General features: G+C 38.6%; 1 protein-coding gene across 2 annotated transcripts; it reads left to right on the forward strand.

Moving 5' to 3' along the window:
* The first annotated feature begins 4,322 nt into the window (after positions 1–4,322).
* TARS1 (threonyl-tRNA synthetase 1) lies at positions 4,323–20,656 on the forward strand. 2 transcript variants are annotated; one of them, XM_048931987.1, is made up of 19 exons: positions 4,323–4,452; positions 4,991–5,071; positions 5,791–5,981; positions 6,535–6,658; positions 7,794–7,915; positions 8,054–8,171; positions 8,934–8,998; positions 9,079–9,157; positions 9,720–9,866; positions 10,728–10,826; positions 11,482–11,648; positions 12,189–12,351; positions 12,440–12,577; positions 13,303–13,380; positions 15,937–16,037; positions 16,118–16,222; positions 16,856–16,928; positions 17,611–17,725; positions 18,665–20,656. In XM_048931987.1, exons 1-19 carry the CDS (start codon positions 4,432–4,434, stop codon positions 18,811–18,813), a joined length of 2,136 nt encoding a protein of 711 aa, XP_048787944.1. In that variant the 5' UTR covers positions 4,323–4,431; the 3' UTR covers positions 18,814–20,656. The 2 variants fall into 2 exon arrangements, with proteins under 2 accessions (XP_048787944.1, XP_048787945.1); XM_048931988.1 differs by lacking the exon at positions 4,323–4,452 and having other exon boundaries at positions 5,873–5,981.
* Positions 20,657–21,083: the final 427 nt, after the last annotated feature.

The raw sequence follows: 21,083 nt of genomic DNA on the forward strand, positions 1-21,083 counted from the left end.
AAGACAGTGAAAGATATGATATTGTTAAATTATCTGAAGTGCTTCATGTCAGGTATGAGTAATAGTCTTCTCTGCTCTCTTGGAGCACTGTTATGAGAGAAACACAGATAAACAGGACCGTTCAGAAGGGAAGAACAAGAGTCTGGAACCATGTCTTGTGAGACAGATTCAAAAATTAAGTTTGCTTAGTCTAGAAAAGAGAAGACTGTAAAGAGGTACTACACTCCTTCCATATGGAACTAATGGACTTATTGCCAAGACTCCTTCTTTCATTCTTCCAGGTAGACTGTGAATAAATCAAATTTTAAACTCCTCTCAGAGTATCTTCCCCTTTAAATATCTAAGAGCGAATCCCTCAAAAATCCAACTCGTGGTAGTTCCCATAAAATTAGGAAAATGTTCTATCCTCCATCTCTGTAGTTATAAAATCTTGAAATAATTTTACTAAGATAATAAATAGTAAGGACACAAAGAAAAATGCCTTTACATGACTCATCAAGAGTGGTTTGACAAAATTCACAGTAGAAGATGGCCCAATTTGGATCATCTTGAATGTTTTTACTTGAAGCAATATTATTGGGATGTGTCCATGAAATGTCATTAAAAAGGGATGTTCATAGGAAAATCACCAGAACGTTTGAGTCATGCCTAAAAAAAAGAAACTGGTAACATATTCGGGCAATAAAATAAATGATACTGAAAATGCCTAAGGTGCAATTAAAGACAGTTAAAAATCTTATTTTAATTTTTGTAGTTTGTCATTTCTTCTCCTGAATATATAACAATGCTAACATTTTATTTCCCTTTTTAAATATTGTCTCACAATCTTATCTTAACTAAGCAAGAAACAGAAGGTAGGAGCTCTGAATCTTCATCTCACAGTCCACTCATAAGATTTGGAGTGGAGAATAGAGTGGGAATCACAAATCCAGACATAGGAAGTCTATCTTCTCCCGAGACAAATACCCAAAAAGAAATTTCTGTGAAAAACAAAAAATGGTTTTATAGGCGTTCTGTAGTGGTATTTTTGCTTGTTTGTTTGTGGGTGGTTGTTTTCGTATTTTTTTTTTCTTTTTTTTAAATACTTTAAAGTGCAAATCTTTTTAGTGATAATGTAAAGGGGACATTTTGTTGTAAATGCAGAAGACTTACTACTGAATATGCCATTTGGGTTAATAACATGCTCCCTTCAAAATGACATGTATGATTTCTAGGATCTGACTTTGACTGAATGAAAAGCTATTACTTTTCACGCTGTGAGATAACAAAATATTGTTGACTTAACTGTAAGTAAACTAGAACTCTTCAGCCAAGTGAAGCAGGGTTAATTCTGAAGTATAAGGGAAACATGAGACATGAATTACCACTGGCATATTTGTTACTGAGGTAGAAGGCACTAGATTTTATTCAAGAAAAGAAATATCACCTATTGTCTCACGTTTTTAAAAAGCCTAACTAATCCTAGTAGGGGCCTTTTGCTGCAACGTCAAGGAATGAATCTTGGTTTTAAGATTCACCAAAAATTTTTAACCTGTGATCCTAGCATATGTAACCATGAACAAAGAAACTGGATGTCTCCCACATTTGATCAAATACAGCCTATACTGTTACCTTAATGAAACAAACAAACAAACAAACAAAATCCAACAAACAAACAAAACAAGCAAGCTTGGTAGTAGACAACAAACCAAACCTGTATCTTCCCTCAGTACTGACTAATTTGAATGCATTATCCTCACAGCCGCAGATATGAAGGATGGCTGAAGGAAAACTGAAGAGGACTTGCATTCTCGGACAGAGATGGGATAAGCTGTCACTGCGTAGAGTATGCTTCCATTGTACAGATAGTATGGGAATTGCTACTATTAGAATGGATTTGCTCCATAGAAAGAGAGAAGCAGCATCTCTTTTGCGAGAAATATAATGGTTAGAAGGCTTAAGCACATCTTCTGGTACCCTAAGGACTACATACAAAATACATAACTACATACAAAACTACATACAAACAATGACTTGTACATGAAGCTGTCCCAGATAGAGACAAAATGAAACTGGGTCATTTCATTGCATGAAAGACAAGTCATTTTTCTTATCCTCCTAAAAATATAACTATTTTATTTTGAGAATAAGGCCATCAATGTTGAACAAATATGAAAGGGCAAAGGCTTTAATTCAATTTTCCAAGCATGTGCCAGTTTGAATCAAGGCTGCATTTCTTTTCACAGGTATTTGACATTTAATGCCAGCTTCCTTAATTTTTCCTTTATGTGTTAACTCTATGATTTCTATGCTTGCTTTACTGAACTTTTGAGAAGTTTACTGCTTTGTTACAGCAGTCCAGTTAAAATTAACACAACAGAAAACTGCACAAAAAGATTTTTACTCTGAGATTCTCCAGTCTACATTATTTTTTAATGGGAGCTGATGGCTCTTCCCTTGATGTGGGCCTCTGGCAGTTCTCTAGACCTTGATTCTAACAATGTATTTTAAATCCCTGACATAAACAGGTGGCTATTTCTACATTTTAGCATATCTATATCTATCTGCCATTTTTAGTTCTCCTAAACAAAACAGAAACCAAAGTCTTATTCCAGTCAAACTCTCCAACATTGTCTTCCAACACATTTCAAAGTAAGCAAATACGTCCAAACATTCACTTGGTGATAATCATTAAAGCACATTCAAATCAATTTCACTGGCTTTGAACCTAGATGAATTCAAAATATCTTTAATTCTGCTGCTTAAGAGTAAATCCAGGAAAACATTCATCAGCGTTCTAGAGATTTTTGTTTAATGCCCTAAATCTCATTATCTAAAATCAAAAGTTATGAAGACAGCATGCTCTGAAATGCTTTTCCAGTCAGCACAGTATGTTTCACTGCTGCCATCTTCTGGCAAAAGACAAAAGTTTTCCTGCCACCACTTTTGAAATGTTTGATTATTCTTCATCATTTCTTGACCCAACTGGAATTCAAAACACAAAAAGTATTTTAGAAGATACAGCAAATCTAAAAATTAGTATTTTAAAAAATATATCTTTGTATTATTAGACTGCGTTCCTACAAGACATCTTATATATATCATTAATTGAAGCATGAAAGGAAGTTTTTCCAATATTCAGTTGATATTTTACTTTTAGATAGCAAATAAATTATTCAGGTCTATTTAACAGACTTGATTCTGTCTTTTAAACTCATATGTACTACATCTTCCTTTTTGACTATTTTAAACATATAAGAAGATCTGTATTTCAAGCTCCCGCATTTGTGGTCAAATAATGCAGTGGCGTTCTCTAAACTACCTCACCCATATCAAAGAAAGCCATACAAAACTGCATAACTTTTCTCATCTTTTTCCTCAAAGCACCAGAGGCTGAAGATTCCAAGGTGCTCTGACATTCATATAGGAATATTTTGATTAAATACTCCCAAGCTCCAAAGCACTGCAGTAGATTAAGGGGAAACATCCTACACGTCTTTGTACACCAGGAAGCAGAAGGGATGCCAGGCAGCCAGTGGACAGAGCTGTATTCCTGACCTCTGATTTTGACTCTTGCGAGACTCCTTCCAGTAAGAACTATGTCTGAAATTTTTGGAAGTGTGGAATTTTGTAACCAACGTCTTTCTTATGCCCCATCACTTGACCAGACAAACCTAAGGCCTTCAACAGGATTCCACGTGGAATTCCACGGCCACGAGAACACACTGAGAAAATGCACATTTCCTAAATGAAAATACTATTTATTTTCATAGAGAAAACACCACTAGGGTGAGGAGAGGAGGAAGGCTGCAATAGCAAGAAGCTGTGCATGAATACCACAGCCTTTTCTCAGAGAAAGAAATCAGTGACCTCCAGCCCTTGCTGACAGCAAGCGTCCTCCAGCCTGCACCTTTCTGCCCAAGTTAGGATTTCTTCAAAATGTCTATCAATTTTTTATTCTTTTTTTCTTTTTTTTTTTTTTTTTTTAATTGGGAATCAGACTAGTCAGGTCAATTCGATTTTTGTCTCCTTTGCAAAAAAATCACTCAAATTAACTAATCTATCCTTAGCAGATTCTGAGGCTGAGATCAGGGGAGCAGAGAGAGAAGCAGACCCCACAGCAGCCTCCTCCCCGTGGCGGCGCTCCATTGCCCCGCAGCCCTGGCCGCAAATCTCCCCGACGGAGAGAAGACAGCAAGACCGCAAAGAGGGTGGGGACGGGACACCGCCCCGCTTCCCGCCCTCATGGCCCCCAATGGGACCGCCGCCATCTTCCGCCACGCCCACGCGGCCGCCTGGACACGCCTCAGCTCCGGTCCCGGCTCGACTCGGCTCGGTCCTATTGGCTCGGCTCGGTAGAGCCGCCCCCGGTTGCATCAGCTTCGGCGGCCGGGCCGCGCCTGCGCCGCGTCGTTGTCAGCCTTTTCCACCCACCCCTTCCACGCGGCGGCCATGGCTGGCGCTGACGGGCAGGTGGGCCTCGCGCCGCGATGGGGCGTGCGGCGAGCAGCACCGGGGGGCCGCCTGGCTCTGCGCTCTGTCACCGCGCCCGGGGGCCGTGCTGAGGCGGGGGTTCCCGGTGGCAGGCCTGGGGAGGGGCGGGCAGGCTCGGTCCTTTCCCCGTGAACCTTCCATGAAGCCGCCGGGGTGCTCGGGTCTCCGGGAGAGGGGGGTGGGATTGGCTGCGTACCGGGCGGGCTTCGCAGGACTGTGCCCCAGTCTGTGGGGTTAGGGTAGAGTGCAAGAAACTGCTGGAGGATGAGGAGATGTGTGTGTTCCATGATGTAGGTTACATATTAGGAAGAAGTTTTTCACACAGGGTGGTGAGGCATTGGAACAGGCTGCACAAGGAGGATGTGGATGCCCCATCCCTGGAGGCCAGGCTGGATGTGGCTCTGGGCAGCCTGGCCTGGCGGTTTGCGGCCCTGCACATAGCAGGGGGTTGAAACTGGATGATCTTTGTGGTCCTTTTCAACTCAGGCCATTCTACTATTTCATGATTCTCTTATAGGTAAATGCTGGGGAAGAAAAAAAGGCCGACTGCGGGAAGAAGAAAATGAAAGAAGCATGTGGTGATGAAGGGCGTGCAGAGGTGAGCCGTCGGGTGTTGAAAGATGTAGTTTTGTGTACTGTTGACTGCTGTATGTCACCCGTCTGATTCATTCATCTGCTATTGCAGTAATTCCTTTCCCTGCTGTTTCTTAGTTCAGCAGAGTTTACCATGAGGTGGCTTTGTTGCTCTTGACAGCAGGTTATATTCTTGTCAGGGGAGAGCAGCTCCGGTTTCTGTGGCTGCTGCTCCATGATGCAGCCCGCTGGGGATCCCACCAGCAGCAGGAGATAGGCAGCAGGTCTGTGGGGCGATGGAAGCCTGCCAGAGATGCTCTGCTGCTTCCGTTTGTGGTTGGTGTGAGTAAACAGTGGGCACAGAGCTGCTGGCCAGGTCTGAACTGCAGCCATCTGCACCGTGGTGCCTGCACTGACAGCCTGACGTCAGAGCAGGACCTGTTCAACTTCAACAAGCTTTTCAAATTGTTTTTTTTCCTTTTGTACTGTGTTAAACTAGCATTTGCTACAAGTTTAAGCACGAGGTTAATCTAGTAGTTCATTAATATGTCTTATGCATATATTAAAAAGATGCACTGTGGTATGTATAATGTTACTATGTAATTGTAATAGTTGTCTGTTAAGGCACAGCACGCGCATAGCTGCAGACAGTCACATAGGCCTCTGTGAAATGTATATGCTGTTCACATTCTTGACATCACATAGTATTAATCTTTTGAATATACCTTTATTCTTTATGTGTAGCTAAATCCTTGGCCTGCATTTATCAATGAGCGCTTAGAGATGTACAATAAACTTAAAGCTGAGCACGATGCACTTCTTGCAGAGCGAGCTGCTAATGATAGTAAACCCATTAAAGTTACATTACCTGATGGCAAGCTGGTTGATGCTGAGTCCTGGAAGACCACACCTTATCAAATTGCTTGTGGAATTAGGTATGATTCTATCCTATTATATGCTTAGTAATTTTTAGACTGATCTACATCTGCAAATTGTGGCTGTGATCATTAACATTAGCAAATGCAAAATTAGTTTTTGTGGACCTGGGTAAGATGATTTGGGTGATGTTTCAATTGACTTCTAGAGTGAGCTAACATTAGAAATGTATTTTGCTTAATTATACTTCTATGGCATGGGAGATACCTATCAGAAAGAACCCATCTCCAGCTGACTCGCATATCTTGTGAGGTGCATTTGAACAATGTGTGCTAGACACCCTATCAATTAGAATTATGAAAACTGTTTGATTCCTAGAGGTGAAATACCACCTTTTTATTATTATTACTAATTAATGTCTTAATACTTTGTCATTGGAATCTGCTTTGTTTTTGTGATTTGCAATCAAGGAAAGTGTTTTTGCCTAGAGGAACTGTAGAATTACTGCATTAGGAACAGTATTTGGTAATTTAGTGGAGCAAATTTTGAGTACTTCTGCTTGTTGATTTTAAACAATTATATACAATGTTTTTTGTTTGTTTTTTTTTCCAGTCAGGGCTTAGCTGACAACACTGTTATTGCTAAAGTGAATAAGATGGTTTGGGATTTAGACCGTCCTTTAGAGGAGGATTGCACCTTGGAGCTGCTCAAGTTTGAGGATGAAGAGGCTCAAGCAGTGAGTATCTGCTAGCTAAAATTTGTTTGCTTTTAGATTTGCGTTAAACCCAGCCTCCAGCAGGTGCTAGCATCTGAACTGTGCTCAAGGGAGGAGAGAGGGAGGAAAAAGATATGCTGTGTAGGTACATCTCATTTTTTGTAATGGTTTCTTAGGAAGACATGGTATTGAGGTAATGTATAGTCAGTGTATTTGTTATGAAGTGTGCTAACTGTTGCTGTAGTTATGCAAAGTGTGTGATATTTACAGCCTTAATGTTACGTAAATCTTCTGAACCAACCACTTTAGCACTGGCTGTGCGAGCAATGATGGGTACAGAATTGCTAGTATGAATATCAGTCTGCTGAGTAAGTTGCTCTTGTATTTTTTCTATATACTGAAGTACATATTTTCTTTTGGCTACTCATTCATCTAAGTGTGGATACCCAGTGAATTTGTAAATTCTGTCTTTTAGAAAAAGTAATTTGATTAAGAAACTGCAAATTCATTGCAGCAGACATCCTGTGTTCAAATGTAGGATTTTCATGCCAACTAAATGATTACTTCTGTAATACTGATCTACTGTTCTCTGACTTGTGCAAGTAAAAGCAGAGTTAAATCTTACAGGTCAGGTCTTACAATCTTAGCTTTAATTTGCTAACCCTTTAGGTGCACTACAAGGTAAAGAGTAGTTTTTTAGCTTTAAACTGGTTTTATATCACTGCAGGACTTCCCATACTTTTAAATGTTTGTAGGACTGTGGCCTTGTTGCAAATGCACCTTTATGTTTATGCTGTGTGTCAGCAGAGCCAATCGATTGCAGTTGATAGAAAAAAAGATGTTGGATTAGTTTCCTGACTTCTAGACAAATCTAAATCATTTCAGCAGAGGCTGGAAAGAAGAATTACATGCTTTTGGCCTGTAAAATTAAAAAAAATCCAGCATTTCTTTGGAAATACTGGAGCTTAGGATAGGAGTATTTCTGGGCCAGTCATTGATGTTCTGAAGACTGCTATAATATGAGGTCTGCATGAAGTACCCTCAGAAGCAAGCGTTCAGAAAATATTTTATTTAAAATATTCAGAAATGTGTTGTGCATATTTGGACTTATTCCCTCCCTCCCCCCCTTTTTTTTTTTTTTTTTTACTTCCATTAGGTATACTGGCACTCAAGTGCACACATAATGGGTGAAGCTATGGAGCGAATTTATGGTGGATGTTTGTGCTATGGACCACCAATAGAAAATGGATTTTATTACGACATGTTCCTTGAGGATGGGTAGGTTTTATATATTTTTTTTCTTTTTTTAGCAACCGAGGGAGACGATGGTTATATCAAAGTCTGGGTTACTTGCAAACAGATGAGAAATCACAAGTGCAAGTGAGAGTGTTGTGCTCTTCTGCTTGTTTATTTTAGAGGTGTATCAAGTAATGACTTCTCTGCTTTGGAAACGCTGTGCAAAAAGATCATGAAGGAAAAGCAACCCTTTGAAAGACTGGAAGTTAAGAAGGAAACACTACTTGAAATGTTTAAGGTAAGTTGTTCTTGGTTGTTGTTAGCACACCATGCAGTTACACTCTGAGTATCTGTAACTTTAGCCACATTTTCTGTTGTTCTGTTAGTGATAGAAGAAGGTCTTTCAAAGTCGTTTTTGAAGATGTGTTCTTAGAAACTCATTTGTGATATTTTACAAAAAAAAAAAAAAAGTAAAATTATCATTTAGACTCTCACAAATAAATCAATTTTTCTCCAGCTGTGAGAATTGTACTGGGTGATCTTGGCAATATGTTTGAATCGGCGTTCTTCATTTATTTTCCACAGATGTAAATTTGCAAATGTGCACTTGTATTACATTGGCTGTGGTAATATGGTGTGCTGATACTGAACTGTGTATGCTGGTGCATTCAGAAAGCTTCATAAAATATTTTAAGGATGAGATTATCAAGCAAGAATAAATTTTTTTTTTCTTTTTTGTAACTAGCTGTAAACAATTTCCTGGCATTCTTCAAATAGAGGTTACTCAGTTTTTTCTATTAAGACTCTAAAGCGAATCAGTATTGTTCAGAGTGGAAGAGGCCTTAATAGGTCTTCAGTCCACTCTTGTGGTCTGTGTGATCACTGAAGCTGGATCAGGTTCCTCAGGTACTGCTTGCTATTCTGTTCAACAGGAGCACCATGTTATAGAGCAAAGTGTCTTTTGATGTACTGTAGCATCGAGTTTGCAAAAAGCCTAAACTGCTGATCAGCTCTACTGCCTAACAAGAAGTTAATAAATGTGTGGTTCTCTTCTTCTCAGTATAACAAATTCAAGTGTCGCATCCTGAATGAGAAGGTCAATACCCCAACTACAACAGTATACAGGTAATTATGCATGCATAGTATTACTAGGTATAATTTGCTGAGATTCAATATACTAAACAGATGTTTTTTTCTATTTTTAGATGTGGTCCCTTGATAGATTTATGCAGAGGACCTCACGTTAGACATACTGGCAAGATAAAGAGCATAAAAATTCATAAGGTATAACTGAAACTATTCTAGGCAAATGTGTTAATTGACATGTGTTGCTGTGTTTGGGCAGTACAGCAGTAGATTATCCAGGAGCATAGTGTGAAGTGGATAACCTGGCCATAAACTAAGTTTAACCAACTGGCAAAGGATTGTGTGCTATAAGAAATAGATGGCCAGGGACATCATTTCCAACACATCTTGGGAAGTGGGTATGGCTTAATTCTTGGTTGGGATGTATCAGTGAGAGTTCTTGTTTTAGCTTAGCTGATGGTTGTGGCTCAGTGTGAACAGAGCAGATGAAATAGGATGGCTTCAGAGGGAGATAGTAGACTTGAGGAAGAAAAAAAAAGAAGGACCACTTAGGGCCTGAAACTGGTTTTTACAATTGAGCTCTTCTTTGTACATTTCTTTTTTCACCACTGTGTTTTTATAATTAAAAGTGTATTCATGCCATATTTATATTAAACAGCAATTTGTTTAATTATTATGTGTGCCTTTTACAACAGGCAAGAGCAATAAAATGTGTAGGCTCTTTCTTTTCTTCATTGTTTCATTTATTTTTTGTGCACAGAATTCATCTACTTACTGGGAAGGCAAGGCTGATATGGAATCTCTCCAGCGAATCTATGGAATTTCATTCCCAGATGCAAAAATGTTGAAGGAATGGGAAAAATTCCAGGAGGAGGCTAAAAACAGAGATCACAGAAAAATTGGACGGGTAAGGCATTCTGTATGGTAGTGTATTTTACAAACATAATGCATACATAAGCTCACAATAGAGCTATCTCACACACAGCATATACTTGCTGACACAGCTAAGATGCGATGCAGCTGTATTTTCAGTTGAGTTGCAAAGTCAGGTTCTTTTCTGTTTAAAAGCGTTAGAAGTCCTAAAGCAAATGATGCAGAGCAAAAGCCTCTTCAACAGGTTAACCAAGATATTATATGAATGCTTTGGTATGCAAGACCTCTTTAGTCTGCAGGCAGTGCTTATTCTTACCTGGGTTGCTGCAGCCTCTTCACTCACAGTTTTGCCTTCTTTCTGATCTTTAGAATCTATAGTACGTTTTGGGGTTGAGTTTTTCTGGTTCATTAGTTCTTCATTTTGTTTTTTAGATGGAAATCCACGTATTATAATTGGTAGCTTTGAATGCTATTAAAAGGTCTACTGCTTGGACATCAGGAAAAAGAACAGAGTACATTATATGCAATCTTGAAGCATATGCTTAATTTTTCACAACATTAGCCAATTACAGTCCAAATACATAGTTAATATTTACTTCTGCAGCTCTAATTATTCAAATATTTTTTGTCAGTGGACAGGGGTGCTGTGTGCGTGCAGTTAGGAATTGCATATAAACCTGAGTTTTTGGGGTACTGATAGTAGAATAGAAAATTAATTTTTCTTCCTGTATTTGTAGTAATGGGGATACAAGTACTAGTGAAATGCAACTGGTCTATTGTTATTTATTTATTTTATTTTAACTCTTGGTGGTGACCAGTAGTAACTCATTTGTGAATGTTTATTGAGGAAAAAATGGCTGCGCAAGTACTAAGTTTTTCCAATATTTTTCTGCAGGATCAAGAACTCTTTTTCTTTCATGAGCTCAGCCCCGGTAGCTGCTTTTTCTTACCAAAAGGAGCTTACATATATAATACCTTAATTGAATTCATCCGGGTAAGTAATGTCTTTTGGAGACTGTCTTACAGAAGGAAGTGCTTAACTTCAGAAAAAATGTGGAAGTATACAACGATGTAACAGTATGAATTGACTTGAAATGAAGGGCTGTTTAAGCTCCCCACATGTAAGCTGTGTAACTGAAGGAACCTGGTTACTTACAACTGGGGTTTTAACAATGTCTGCCAAGTTATATTTTTATTGCTGCAGTTAAAATAGTGATAATGACGACTCGTGATAGAGCTAAGCTCACTCTACTGTTGTTTCACTGATCCTTGTTGATTCTACTTAATAAGTGTTAGACTTGGACTTCTTCAGCTAATTATTAGAAAAATGAGGAAAAAAATCCTGATCTACCTGTTGCAAAATGTAAATATCTCTGTGTCTTATTATTAGATGTTTGGGCTGTAAAGTAATACCAAGTGTCATGGAATGATTAGAGACTGCTGCTTTGCTTGGTTGGAAGGAACTTGTTCTTGCTTACAACAGAGGAATTTTTGAGGGAAGGGTGGCATGCTGCCATTTCCAGCTTGTTTTTCTTTAGTGGTGGACTCTATAAAAATTGTGCTTGCTATTTTCATGACTGCAGATCAAAGTCTGAGTACCATTACTTTCATCTGGTTATTGATTATTTTATGTACTGGGTTTATTTTAGAGTGAGTATCGAAAACGTGGATTCCAAGAGGTTGTCACTCCAAATATTTTCAACAGTAAACTATGGATGACTTCAGGGCATTGGCAGCATTACAATGAAAACATGTTTTCCTTTGAAGTGGAGAAAGAAATATTTGCTCTGAAGCCTATGAACTGTCCAGGACACTGGTAAATGCACATCATCTTTGCATTGGGTTTTCTTTTGATTAAAAAAAAAAAGAAAACAAAAACAACAAACAAGTAGAAAATCACAACTAAAAATCCTTGTTAGGAGTGTCGTAATTATGACTGTTGTTATTGTGAGCTCTCTCTACAGGGACCCCAAAAATTGCCTTTTTTTTTTTTTTTCTTTCTGTCATTGCAGTGATGTTGTTTCAGAACTGAAGCTTACCTTGATGCTGCAAACTCTGAGTAGCCAAAGTGGCTAGCAGGGTATTGTCAGTTTTGTGGCAGTGTAGCCATTCAGGTTTCAGTGCTCACTTCAGGAGTTGGTACTGTCACTGTGTGAGGTGGAGGAATCCTCCTGCCCACGTAAGAATATCTGATTAATTTTCCTGGAAGAAAAGAAAGCTAGATATAAGTGATTGTTGTATTCAGGTGACGTCTCTGGCAGTGTGGGCACTTGCTTAGGCAGTGCTGCTTTCTTTTGGTAGTTCTTCGCAGAATTTTGATTCTAGATGAATTTCAAGTAATTAACTTTTCCTTCAGCCTTATGTTTGATCATCGTCCAAGATCATGGCGTGAGCTGCCCTTACGGTTGGCTGATTTTGGTGTTCTGCATCGAAATGAACTGTCAGGAGCTCTTACAGGACTCACTAGAGTACGTCGGTTCCAGCAGGATGATGCTCACATATTCTGTTCCGTGGAACAGGTATGGACTACTGGTAAATGAAATAGGGTATTAAAATCAGAATAGCTGAATTTCCTGTAGTTGAGACTGTATTTCCATTCTTACGTAGATAGAAGAGGAGATAAAGAGTTGTCTACAGTTCTTGCGTGCTGTTTATGATGTCTTTGGATTTTCCTTTAAACTGAATCTCTCTACTCGTCCTGAAAAGTATCTGGGAGATATTGAGGTGTGGAATCGAGCTGAGAAGGTAAACAGTCATTTTATTACCTTTCTGTATGAAAGCAAGACTGCAGCTGCAAGATCCATAAGGTATATTGCCTTCTAGGAGGTGGTGTGGTAGCTGGGCATGAGAAATATAACTTAATAACTGTCTCTAGTTCCGGGTGGGTAATAAAATAGCTTTCTTAGTATGCTGTGTACGAACAGTATGCTCTCCATACAGAAGTGATTTCCATGGCAGAATCAAATTGTCTCTCTCCTTTCTCTTGTGTGTTTTTGATCAATTAAATAGTAGGAGAGAGGGGGGGAAAAGAAAAGAGGATGAAAAGAACTAATTTTAACAGCTCTTGTGGTAAGATTTTGAGGCATCTTCCAGAAAACGTTATTTTCATTACTAAAGCATTAGCCCTTGCAGGTACAGTATGGAAAGAAGATGGGGCATGAACAGACATAAGTAACAGGAATGGATTCTCCCTCAACATTTGCTATGTCTAAAGAGTTCTTGTATCTTACCTAATGCTGCTTGTTTGGCCTCTTACAAAATGTATGCATTAGTTTCAATTTGAACTTTTTTTAACCTGAGTCTCTTCTAAAACTTTGTTTTTCCAGAAGATGAGTTGATAGGAATGTGCAGAGGTGTTGTTGCAGTAATGGAGAAATAATGAGAGTCTGGTAGTGTTAGATGGCTGCAGCAACAGGCTGACCTGATGTGAGAAGTGAGAAACACTGAATACACATATTCTTTATCTCTAGCAACTGGAAAACAGCCTTAATGACTTTGGTGAGAAGTGGGAGTTGAACCCTGGTGATGGAGCTTTCTATGGACCTAAGGTTAGCGCGTTGCAGTGGACCTCTGGGTGGCGGTTTTAATTTTGTTTGGATTAAGGACGCAAAAAGTCTCACAATTCCTTTTTTTCCAGTGATGCTTCTGTAATCTTAGCATGCAGATTTTCATCTTCATAGTATAGCAGACCAGGAGAAAAAAAAACTTAAAGTCTTTGTCTTCATAAAATTATGCCAACCGTAGAATTTCTTGGAAAGAAAAGTGTTTGGCGTGTATTTGTACAGAATGTTTGCAGACATTCTGTCTGTGTACAGACAAATTCAGACAGATACCTGACCAGGGTGAAGGGTTTGTCAAAGTAACATCTGAATTGCTTTGAGGTAGAGAGAGATGCTTGCCGTTATTAAATACATTGGTTTTTTTGTATCTTCTAGAGAAAATAGTGATGCTCTTGTTTTTTATTCATCATCTTCTTCATAAAGACAGCTTTTACTTTCAGCCTGCTCTGCATGTGTGCTTCCAGCATAACTTTACAGCTACATTTTTCGATGTTAGTCTGCGTTTCTGAAGCATTGGTGCTGTTCAGTTTTGGCTGGAGAATAAAGAACAAAATGGATTCTCAAACTGACAGACCGGTACAAGCAGTGATTGTAAAAGGCTTGAAAGAGGAAGGGAAAGTGTGGGTTTGCTGGTTTTTGCTGTTGTGTTTTTTTGTTTTTTTGTTTTTTTTTTTGTGATGATTGTTGTTGTTGTTTAATATATATGTTCAGTTATCTGGTATCATCAAATGGTGCTTTCTGGCTGACATTGTCTGTTTTCCCAATGACCTAAATTCATGGTTTACTTGAGAGAGAGAGAATTCTCTGTGATCTTGTCCTTTATGTAGCTTTAGTACTCATTTTACTGAGTTTACTTGTAAAACTATTTGCTGCTTGAGTTGGAGTTGGTTTATTGAGAGATATGAACAGAAGGTGGCACTGTAAGATCAGTGTGCTGTGTTAGAAATGATCATTTTGGTGATCAGTGAATGAATCATAATGCAATAATCCTATAGCATACAAGCAGGAAGAAAATCCTAAACCTGTATTCCAATTTAGGAAAAAAAAAAAAGACACGAGGGGAAAAATAATCAGTTGTAATTAAGTTTATTAAACAGATTTCTGAAAAACGTTGCTTTTACTAACATGGTTTTGTAGCACTGCTGGTGGGTCTTGGTTTTAAAAAAGACCCTTGCACAGTCTGTGTGTCTTTGTAAGAGCTTCCTCTTCGGCTGTAATGATGAAGAAGAGATTTCTAGAAATTTTCTGATGTCTTTGAGCATGAGGACACAAAGCCTTACAGCATTGCTTCTGAATGTTTCCCTAATAGATGTAAATTTAATATATGTTTGTCTTCATTCATCTAGTAAACTAGTTCTGATTTTTGTCTTTGTATGCTGATTGAATCAATTTCATTTTATGGGTTGTAGGTGGAACGTTCTGTTACAGCTTATCATTCATAATGTGAAATGCAAACAAGATTTAGTAATTTCCTCAGTTCATTTGAAAGGAGGCAAATATCTGCAGGAACACTTTCCTTTGTTAACCTTAATTTACTTTAGCTACAGTACTAGGAGCAAGGGTAAGTTGAAGTGGGCAAACACATAGCCGTTTGCCTTGGTCTTAATGTGAACTGGTTAAAGCTGCATTGTTAAGTGAAGCTCTGCACTCAGGATAGAGTGTTTTTTGTGTTCTTTAAATGGATGATTTTGAGTTTCTACCAGAAAAAGTAATTTACAACCTTTTTTGATTTCTTCAATTGTAGCTAAATTTTGATAAGCACTGGCTTCAGAGTGCAGAACTTCTAATGAGTTATTATCTTGCCCAGTGACTTCAGAAAGGCTCTTCATTGTCTTTCAGCACTTAACACACTGATCTCTTTGTTTGATCTTTAAGTTTGAAAAAAAAATCACATTGCCCTGCTGGGAAAATGTTGAAGAAGATGTCAAATTCACTAGATCAGTAAGGACTGGATAATACAAATTGACTGTTTTCTAGAGATGTCTTGTGTAACTTCTGTCCAAAGTGTATTCAGGATTAAAGTGTCAGATGAAATAGATTAGATATCTGTAGTAAAGACTATTCTTAGTAAGACCATGTGTCATTAATTAATATGATCTCTCTTGGTAAGTGGATTATTTAACAATACAGTGTGCATCCCGTGTTCAGGATTTTTGGAAATAAGTGCTCAATTTGGAGCCAAAACCTACACTTAATCTATCCTCCTTCCCTTTATGTGCTGCTGAGTTCACTCAGTGAAAGACTCATGAAGGTCCAATGAAAAACCAAGCAAACTCGGAAAATGTTCTTGAGATATTAATTGTAGTTCCCTCTGAAATAACATCTCTTCATGTGCTCACCCTGTTTTTGGTCTGACATTGTTTGCATCAGAATCCACAAGTTGTTTTAAATCATAATATTGTCCAAAGTGTGTTGTCCAAACCCACATATACTTTCACTGTGCTCTGTGAGTGATGGCCTCCATCTTAGTATGGTGAATTTATTTTCAGAGTGGCATGCTTCATCTTAAACTCTGGTAAAAGTTTTGTTCTTTCGTTTCATAAGATTGACATTCAGATTAAAGATGCCATTGGACGCTACCACCAGTGTGCTACAATCCAGCTGGACTTCCAACTGTCAATCAGATTTAACCTCACTTTTGTCAGGTAGGCACAGTCTGAATTTCTTAATTGCTATGTAATTTAACTTTTCTGTTGTTCATGTGTGTAACTAACTTTGTTCACAGCCACGATGGTAATGACAAGACAAGACCCGTTATCATCCACCGTGCTATCCTGGGCTCTGTGGAGAGAATGATCGCCATTTTAACTGAAAACTATGGAGGCAAATGGTAACATTGAAAAGTGCATTCTAGTTTGAGCAAACACTTTCATATGAAATACCAATTAGCCCCAAGCATGCAATTGTCAGTAGAGTTTATTGTACTTGCTTGCTACTGAGGTATACCATAGGTATATCATAGGCAATTCTCTCTGAATCCCTTTCTTCAGATATGAAGTAGTAATAGATACAGTATAGTACGTGGTACCACTCTTGAACATACACAAGCTGTGTATCTCTTGCCTTGCTCTTCCAGGTTTGATGCTGGCAAAGAGTCGTTTATGTTGGTAATTTCCTTTATCTGCTGCAGTGTAGTGACCCTACTGATGATGACAAGACTCAAATATTATTCCCAGTATTTGTTAGTAAAGAGACTAGTGGCTCAATTATGTGTGTAAAATGTAACTCTAGTCTTCAGGACAAAAAGTACTTTTGCTCACCCTGCAATTCTTTCAGACACTCTCATTTTCTGGAAGATAAACTGTAACTTAGATATTGGGCTGTCAGTGCCTCTGGAGCCATTCTAAGCTGCTAGCTTAATGAATCTTGTCCGTAGATTTTTAGTCTCATCTGTTCCTAGGTTTTTCCATTCTGAAAAATACTAAAAACTCTCTAACTTTTTTTTTTTTCTTGTTTCTTGAAGGCCACTCTGGCTGTCTCCACAGCAGGTAATGGTAGTGCCAGTGGGACCAACGTGTGATGAATATGCCCAAAAGGTGTAGTATATGGTTTGTTTTTTGTTGGTTGGTTTGTTTAAGATATACAGTATTTAATTGAAATACTTAGGTATTATTACTAGTGTCACTTGTCACAGGGAAATGTTCTAGATCTTTGCATGTATCATTTGTTTATTAACGTGACAGTAAGCTGCTGAAGATGTAAATGGATTTTAAAGAGGAACTAAAATAGATGTCAGCAATTCAAATATCAGATGTTTATTTGGGGTGGGGTTTTGGTGCTTCAGGTTCCAGTTCTCTCTTGCAATGTCCATCTTGCAGAGCAGTAAGAAAGATGAAGAAAATTCTGTGCATGTTTGGCATTTAGCAGACTTCTCTATTTCTAAAATAGATAAATATCTAAAATAGCCTGCAAAATTAAAAAATAAAAATTTACAAACAACTTTTAATTAAGAGCTTCAGCATGCTGTTGCCATTCACAGCATCAAATTAAAATAGATACTGGTCCTAAATGTGAGGTATTCATATCAGTGCTTAGCAGTTTGTATGATGGCAGACCTCGTTTCCTACTTTGAATAGGGCTCATCTCCAAGGCTTGAGCTGATGATAGTGCACTTGATTTAGAGGGTCAGATAAGCCTGACTGGCTTAACTGCCAGGTCGCAATTAGTTCATCATCACAAAATACCCTATTGTGACGGTTTAAATACATTTTCTCCTAGGTGAGACAGCAGTTCCATGATGCTGGGTTAATGGTGGATATTGATGTAGATCCTGGGTGCACCCTGAACAAGAAGATCAGAAATGCTCAGCTTGCACAGTATAACTTTATTCTGGGTAATGTATAGTGCATTTGTTTCTACCTTATGCTGGCTGACCTTTTCAGAGAGGTTCTCTGAGCAGGCAGAAGTGTTTTAGCTCACTTTGCTCCTCCAGAGTCTCCATTCCAGATGGTCTCTCCCGTACATCTGATGAGCATTCCTTGCTTGAATGGCTTTTAGTGAAAAAGGTGCTTGTTTTGTGGACCGAGGCATTACTGCTGCTTTAGAAAAAGTCTCTTCTGTTTTCTGGCCAGCAGTGTGGAGACACATGTCAAAACCAGTGTCGCTTGTCACTCAGGTTGTTAACTGTGATTATGAATTTAGTTTAAAAACCACAAACAAATAATGAGAGTACCAGGAAAAACATCTCACCTGACTTAAGTCCAAATGCTGCTTCAAAGAGTTGTTAGGCAGCTGCAGCTGAGGAATCTCCCATTCAGTGGAGAAATGCAATCCTGTAGCTATCTCCAAGTACATTACATAATCAGTAGTGCTGCACATAGAGATATGTCTTGGTATCTGTCAGTGTTTAATTAGCAAACCTTTGGACTTTGTTAATAAACTATCTTACTCTTTCTGTAAAGAACAAGCAAACTAATAGCTCTTGGTCAGGTTTTGTTTCTAATGTTTGCTTTTGCATTACTCTTCTCATTTTCATTTCCTGGCTCTCTTTAATATAAAACTGGGCTTATTCAGTTTACTTCTAGCAAAACATGAATAAATAAAGTGTATAATATACTAAAAGTCTGTTGAGTGATAGGAGATTAAATAGCGCTAATGGCTGCTATAAATCTGAGTTGGAGTTCTTTGAGGGAGGACCTCCTAGGAGACCTGGGAGCATATGTTAGTTGCTAACTTAGAATTTTCGTTAAATATACCAGTGTTTTAAGGGAACTGGTGGGAAGAGATTTTTTTAAGTGGTGGTTTCATCTTTTTGTACCTTGGTTGTTCCTAGTTGTTGGTGAAAAGGAAAAGGCAAGTGGAACAGTTAACATCCGTACCAGAGATAACAAGGTGCATGGTGAGCGTACAATTGCTGATACTGTGAAGAGACTGCTGGAACTGAAATGTTCTCGTTCCAAACAAGCTGAAGAAGAATTTTAACACCACCTGTTCCACCTGACGTAAAATGATTCTAGATTTCCTAACTCAGTTAACCGCAGAGTTATTTGTACAAGATTTGCAGAAGTGTTCTGTCAGAAATGCCTCTTTTTGTAGAAATCAGTTTCTCACAAACCTTGAAGTAAAATTTCGTGGCCTCTAAACAATGACAGATGAAGCAAGATGAAATGACTTTCTGTGACTGCAAAGGAAAATGGAAACATTAATGGGGGATATTTACTGTGTTCTAGCTACTTAAAAATAAAATATGTTTTGATAACAACTGTTTTTCATGGAAGTTTTACAAGAAACCTCAGGCTTAAGAAAGCACATAGCAGTGCTACACTGCAGCAGCATTATGATATCTCCTTTGGCAAGCTGATACCTTGCAATCTTGTCTGCCTGTCCTACATCAGTTAAATTCATTGACTCTGAACGTTTCCCAATCACATAGGCTGAGAAATGAGTAGAGATTCTCTGCTTAGTAGGTGTAGGTGCTTCTGGGAGGGTTCCAGCTCTCACTGCAGAGTGCTCCAGCCATGGGGTTGTCTGCTGTGTAGCGCTGAGCTGATAACCAAGGCCAAGCTATGCCCTTTTCTGAAGGCAGCACTTGAAACATGCTTTAATTGTAAGCTCACTGTTGTTTCAAGAGAGGATATGACTGGAAGAGGTACGGAATAGTAGGGCCAAAGAAGCAGCTAAGGAAGCCAGAATTGTTAGGACCAGATGATACTAAGATGTGTTACTTTTCAGTGTGGTACAAACACCTTTTGTGCAATATTTCTATACCAACCTTCCAATCCAGGACGTCACACAGTTTTGGTTTAGTTTTTGCACATCTGTTTGACAAGGCAGTTGCTAAATTCCTGTCACTGACAAAAATCCTGGGATGTAGAGATGCTTTTTTGTGTGTTAATCTTAACTGACCCAAACGCCTTCTAAAAGTAGTTGATGACTTTTTTTTCTGAAAATAAAATCCATTCTAGATTAGCCAAACAACCAAAGTTAATGCAAGACCTTCTGCATACAAGTCTGAGGCCAGGTTTGAGCCATCTTATTGTATAAAAAACTTCCAACTCTTGTAACTTCCTGTGTTATCTGGGAAGAAAAAACTCATCCAGCCTTTTCTCACCCATCTTTACAGATATGGATGATATATTAGCATTTGAATTCATCAAATTTTAACAAAAGCTTTTTAATGCTCCTTTGTCGGACAAGTAACATTCTATTTGATTGCCTACTATAAAAGAGAGAACTGACTTTGAAAGCAACAAAGCAGTGGAAAATTATTTCAGTGAAGATGGAATAGGCTTAAAATACCTTAATCGAATTTTCTATTTTTTTCCATCTACTTTACTTTGCTATGAATTGGTTATTGCTATAACTAAGCAGAACTAGATGTAATTTCTGAAGTCCTGAAGTGGCAGGACTTCACCAACACGTTGAAACAAAGTCAGAGTAGAGATCAACGCCACAGGAAAGAAGAGCAACTAGCTCCTTTTCTCTCTGGGAATCATGTCTTAAACTGCCTTTCAGACACGATGATGTATGTTTCTGAGTTTCATGGAGAGCTGTCTTTTGTGTTGGAGGGTGTCCCTGTGCGTGCTGGTAGACGTACTAAGATAATGGTGCTGTAAAATGCTGGCCACTACTGTGTATGACTCAGTAGATGTCAGTTCTGGACAAACTGTCCTTTTACAAACCTTATTTGCATAGATCATGCTGATAGATTGTGTAGTTCATCTATGGAAGAACCCTATGAAAGGAACATGTAAGTACATGAAAAATGTATTACTAGAAACAAGACCTAAGGAAAATCATCCAATAAAATATGTATATACCCCAAGCAAGGTGTGGGCAGAACTGTGGTGACTACATCCAAACTGTGATAAATACACAACTCCGTTCAGGTGCCATCTAAATGCTTTGTTCTCTGCAGCTTTGGTTTAAGAAGTCTTCGCTGCCAAGACATGCAGCCAAGCACAGAAGCAGAAATACTGTGGTCTGAGCTCCATCTTTTCCTTAGGTTTAACTGGAGGTTCCTTGAAGAGCAAGATTGGGTACAGCTTCTATAGTCTTCAGTCCATGCTTTACCACAGTTAGGCAAGAGAAAGCCAAAAAGTCTGCAGCCTGATTATAAGTCTGCACATCCCTTGGGAAGTTATTGTGGGAATGTGAATTACCTCCACAGACTGCACTGTGCCATGGGCATTTCCTCTGGAGTAGCTGATAGGATACAGCTCATGCTTTGCTTTACTTCAGAGTGATTTTTA

This window comes from Lagopus muta, chromosome Z (assembly GCF_023343835.1).
Source record: "Lagopus muta isolate bLagMut1 chromosome Z, bLagMut1 primary, whole genome shotgun sequence".
Taxonomy (NCBI): Eukaryota; Metazoa; Chordata; class Aves; order Galliformes; family Phasianidae; genus Lagopus; species Lagopus muta.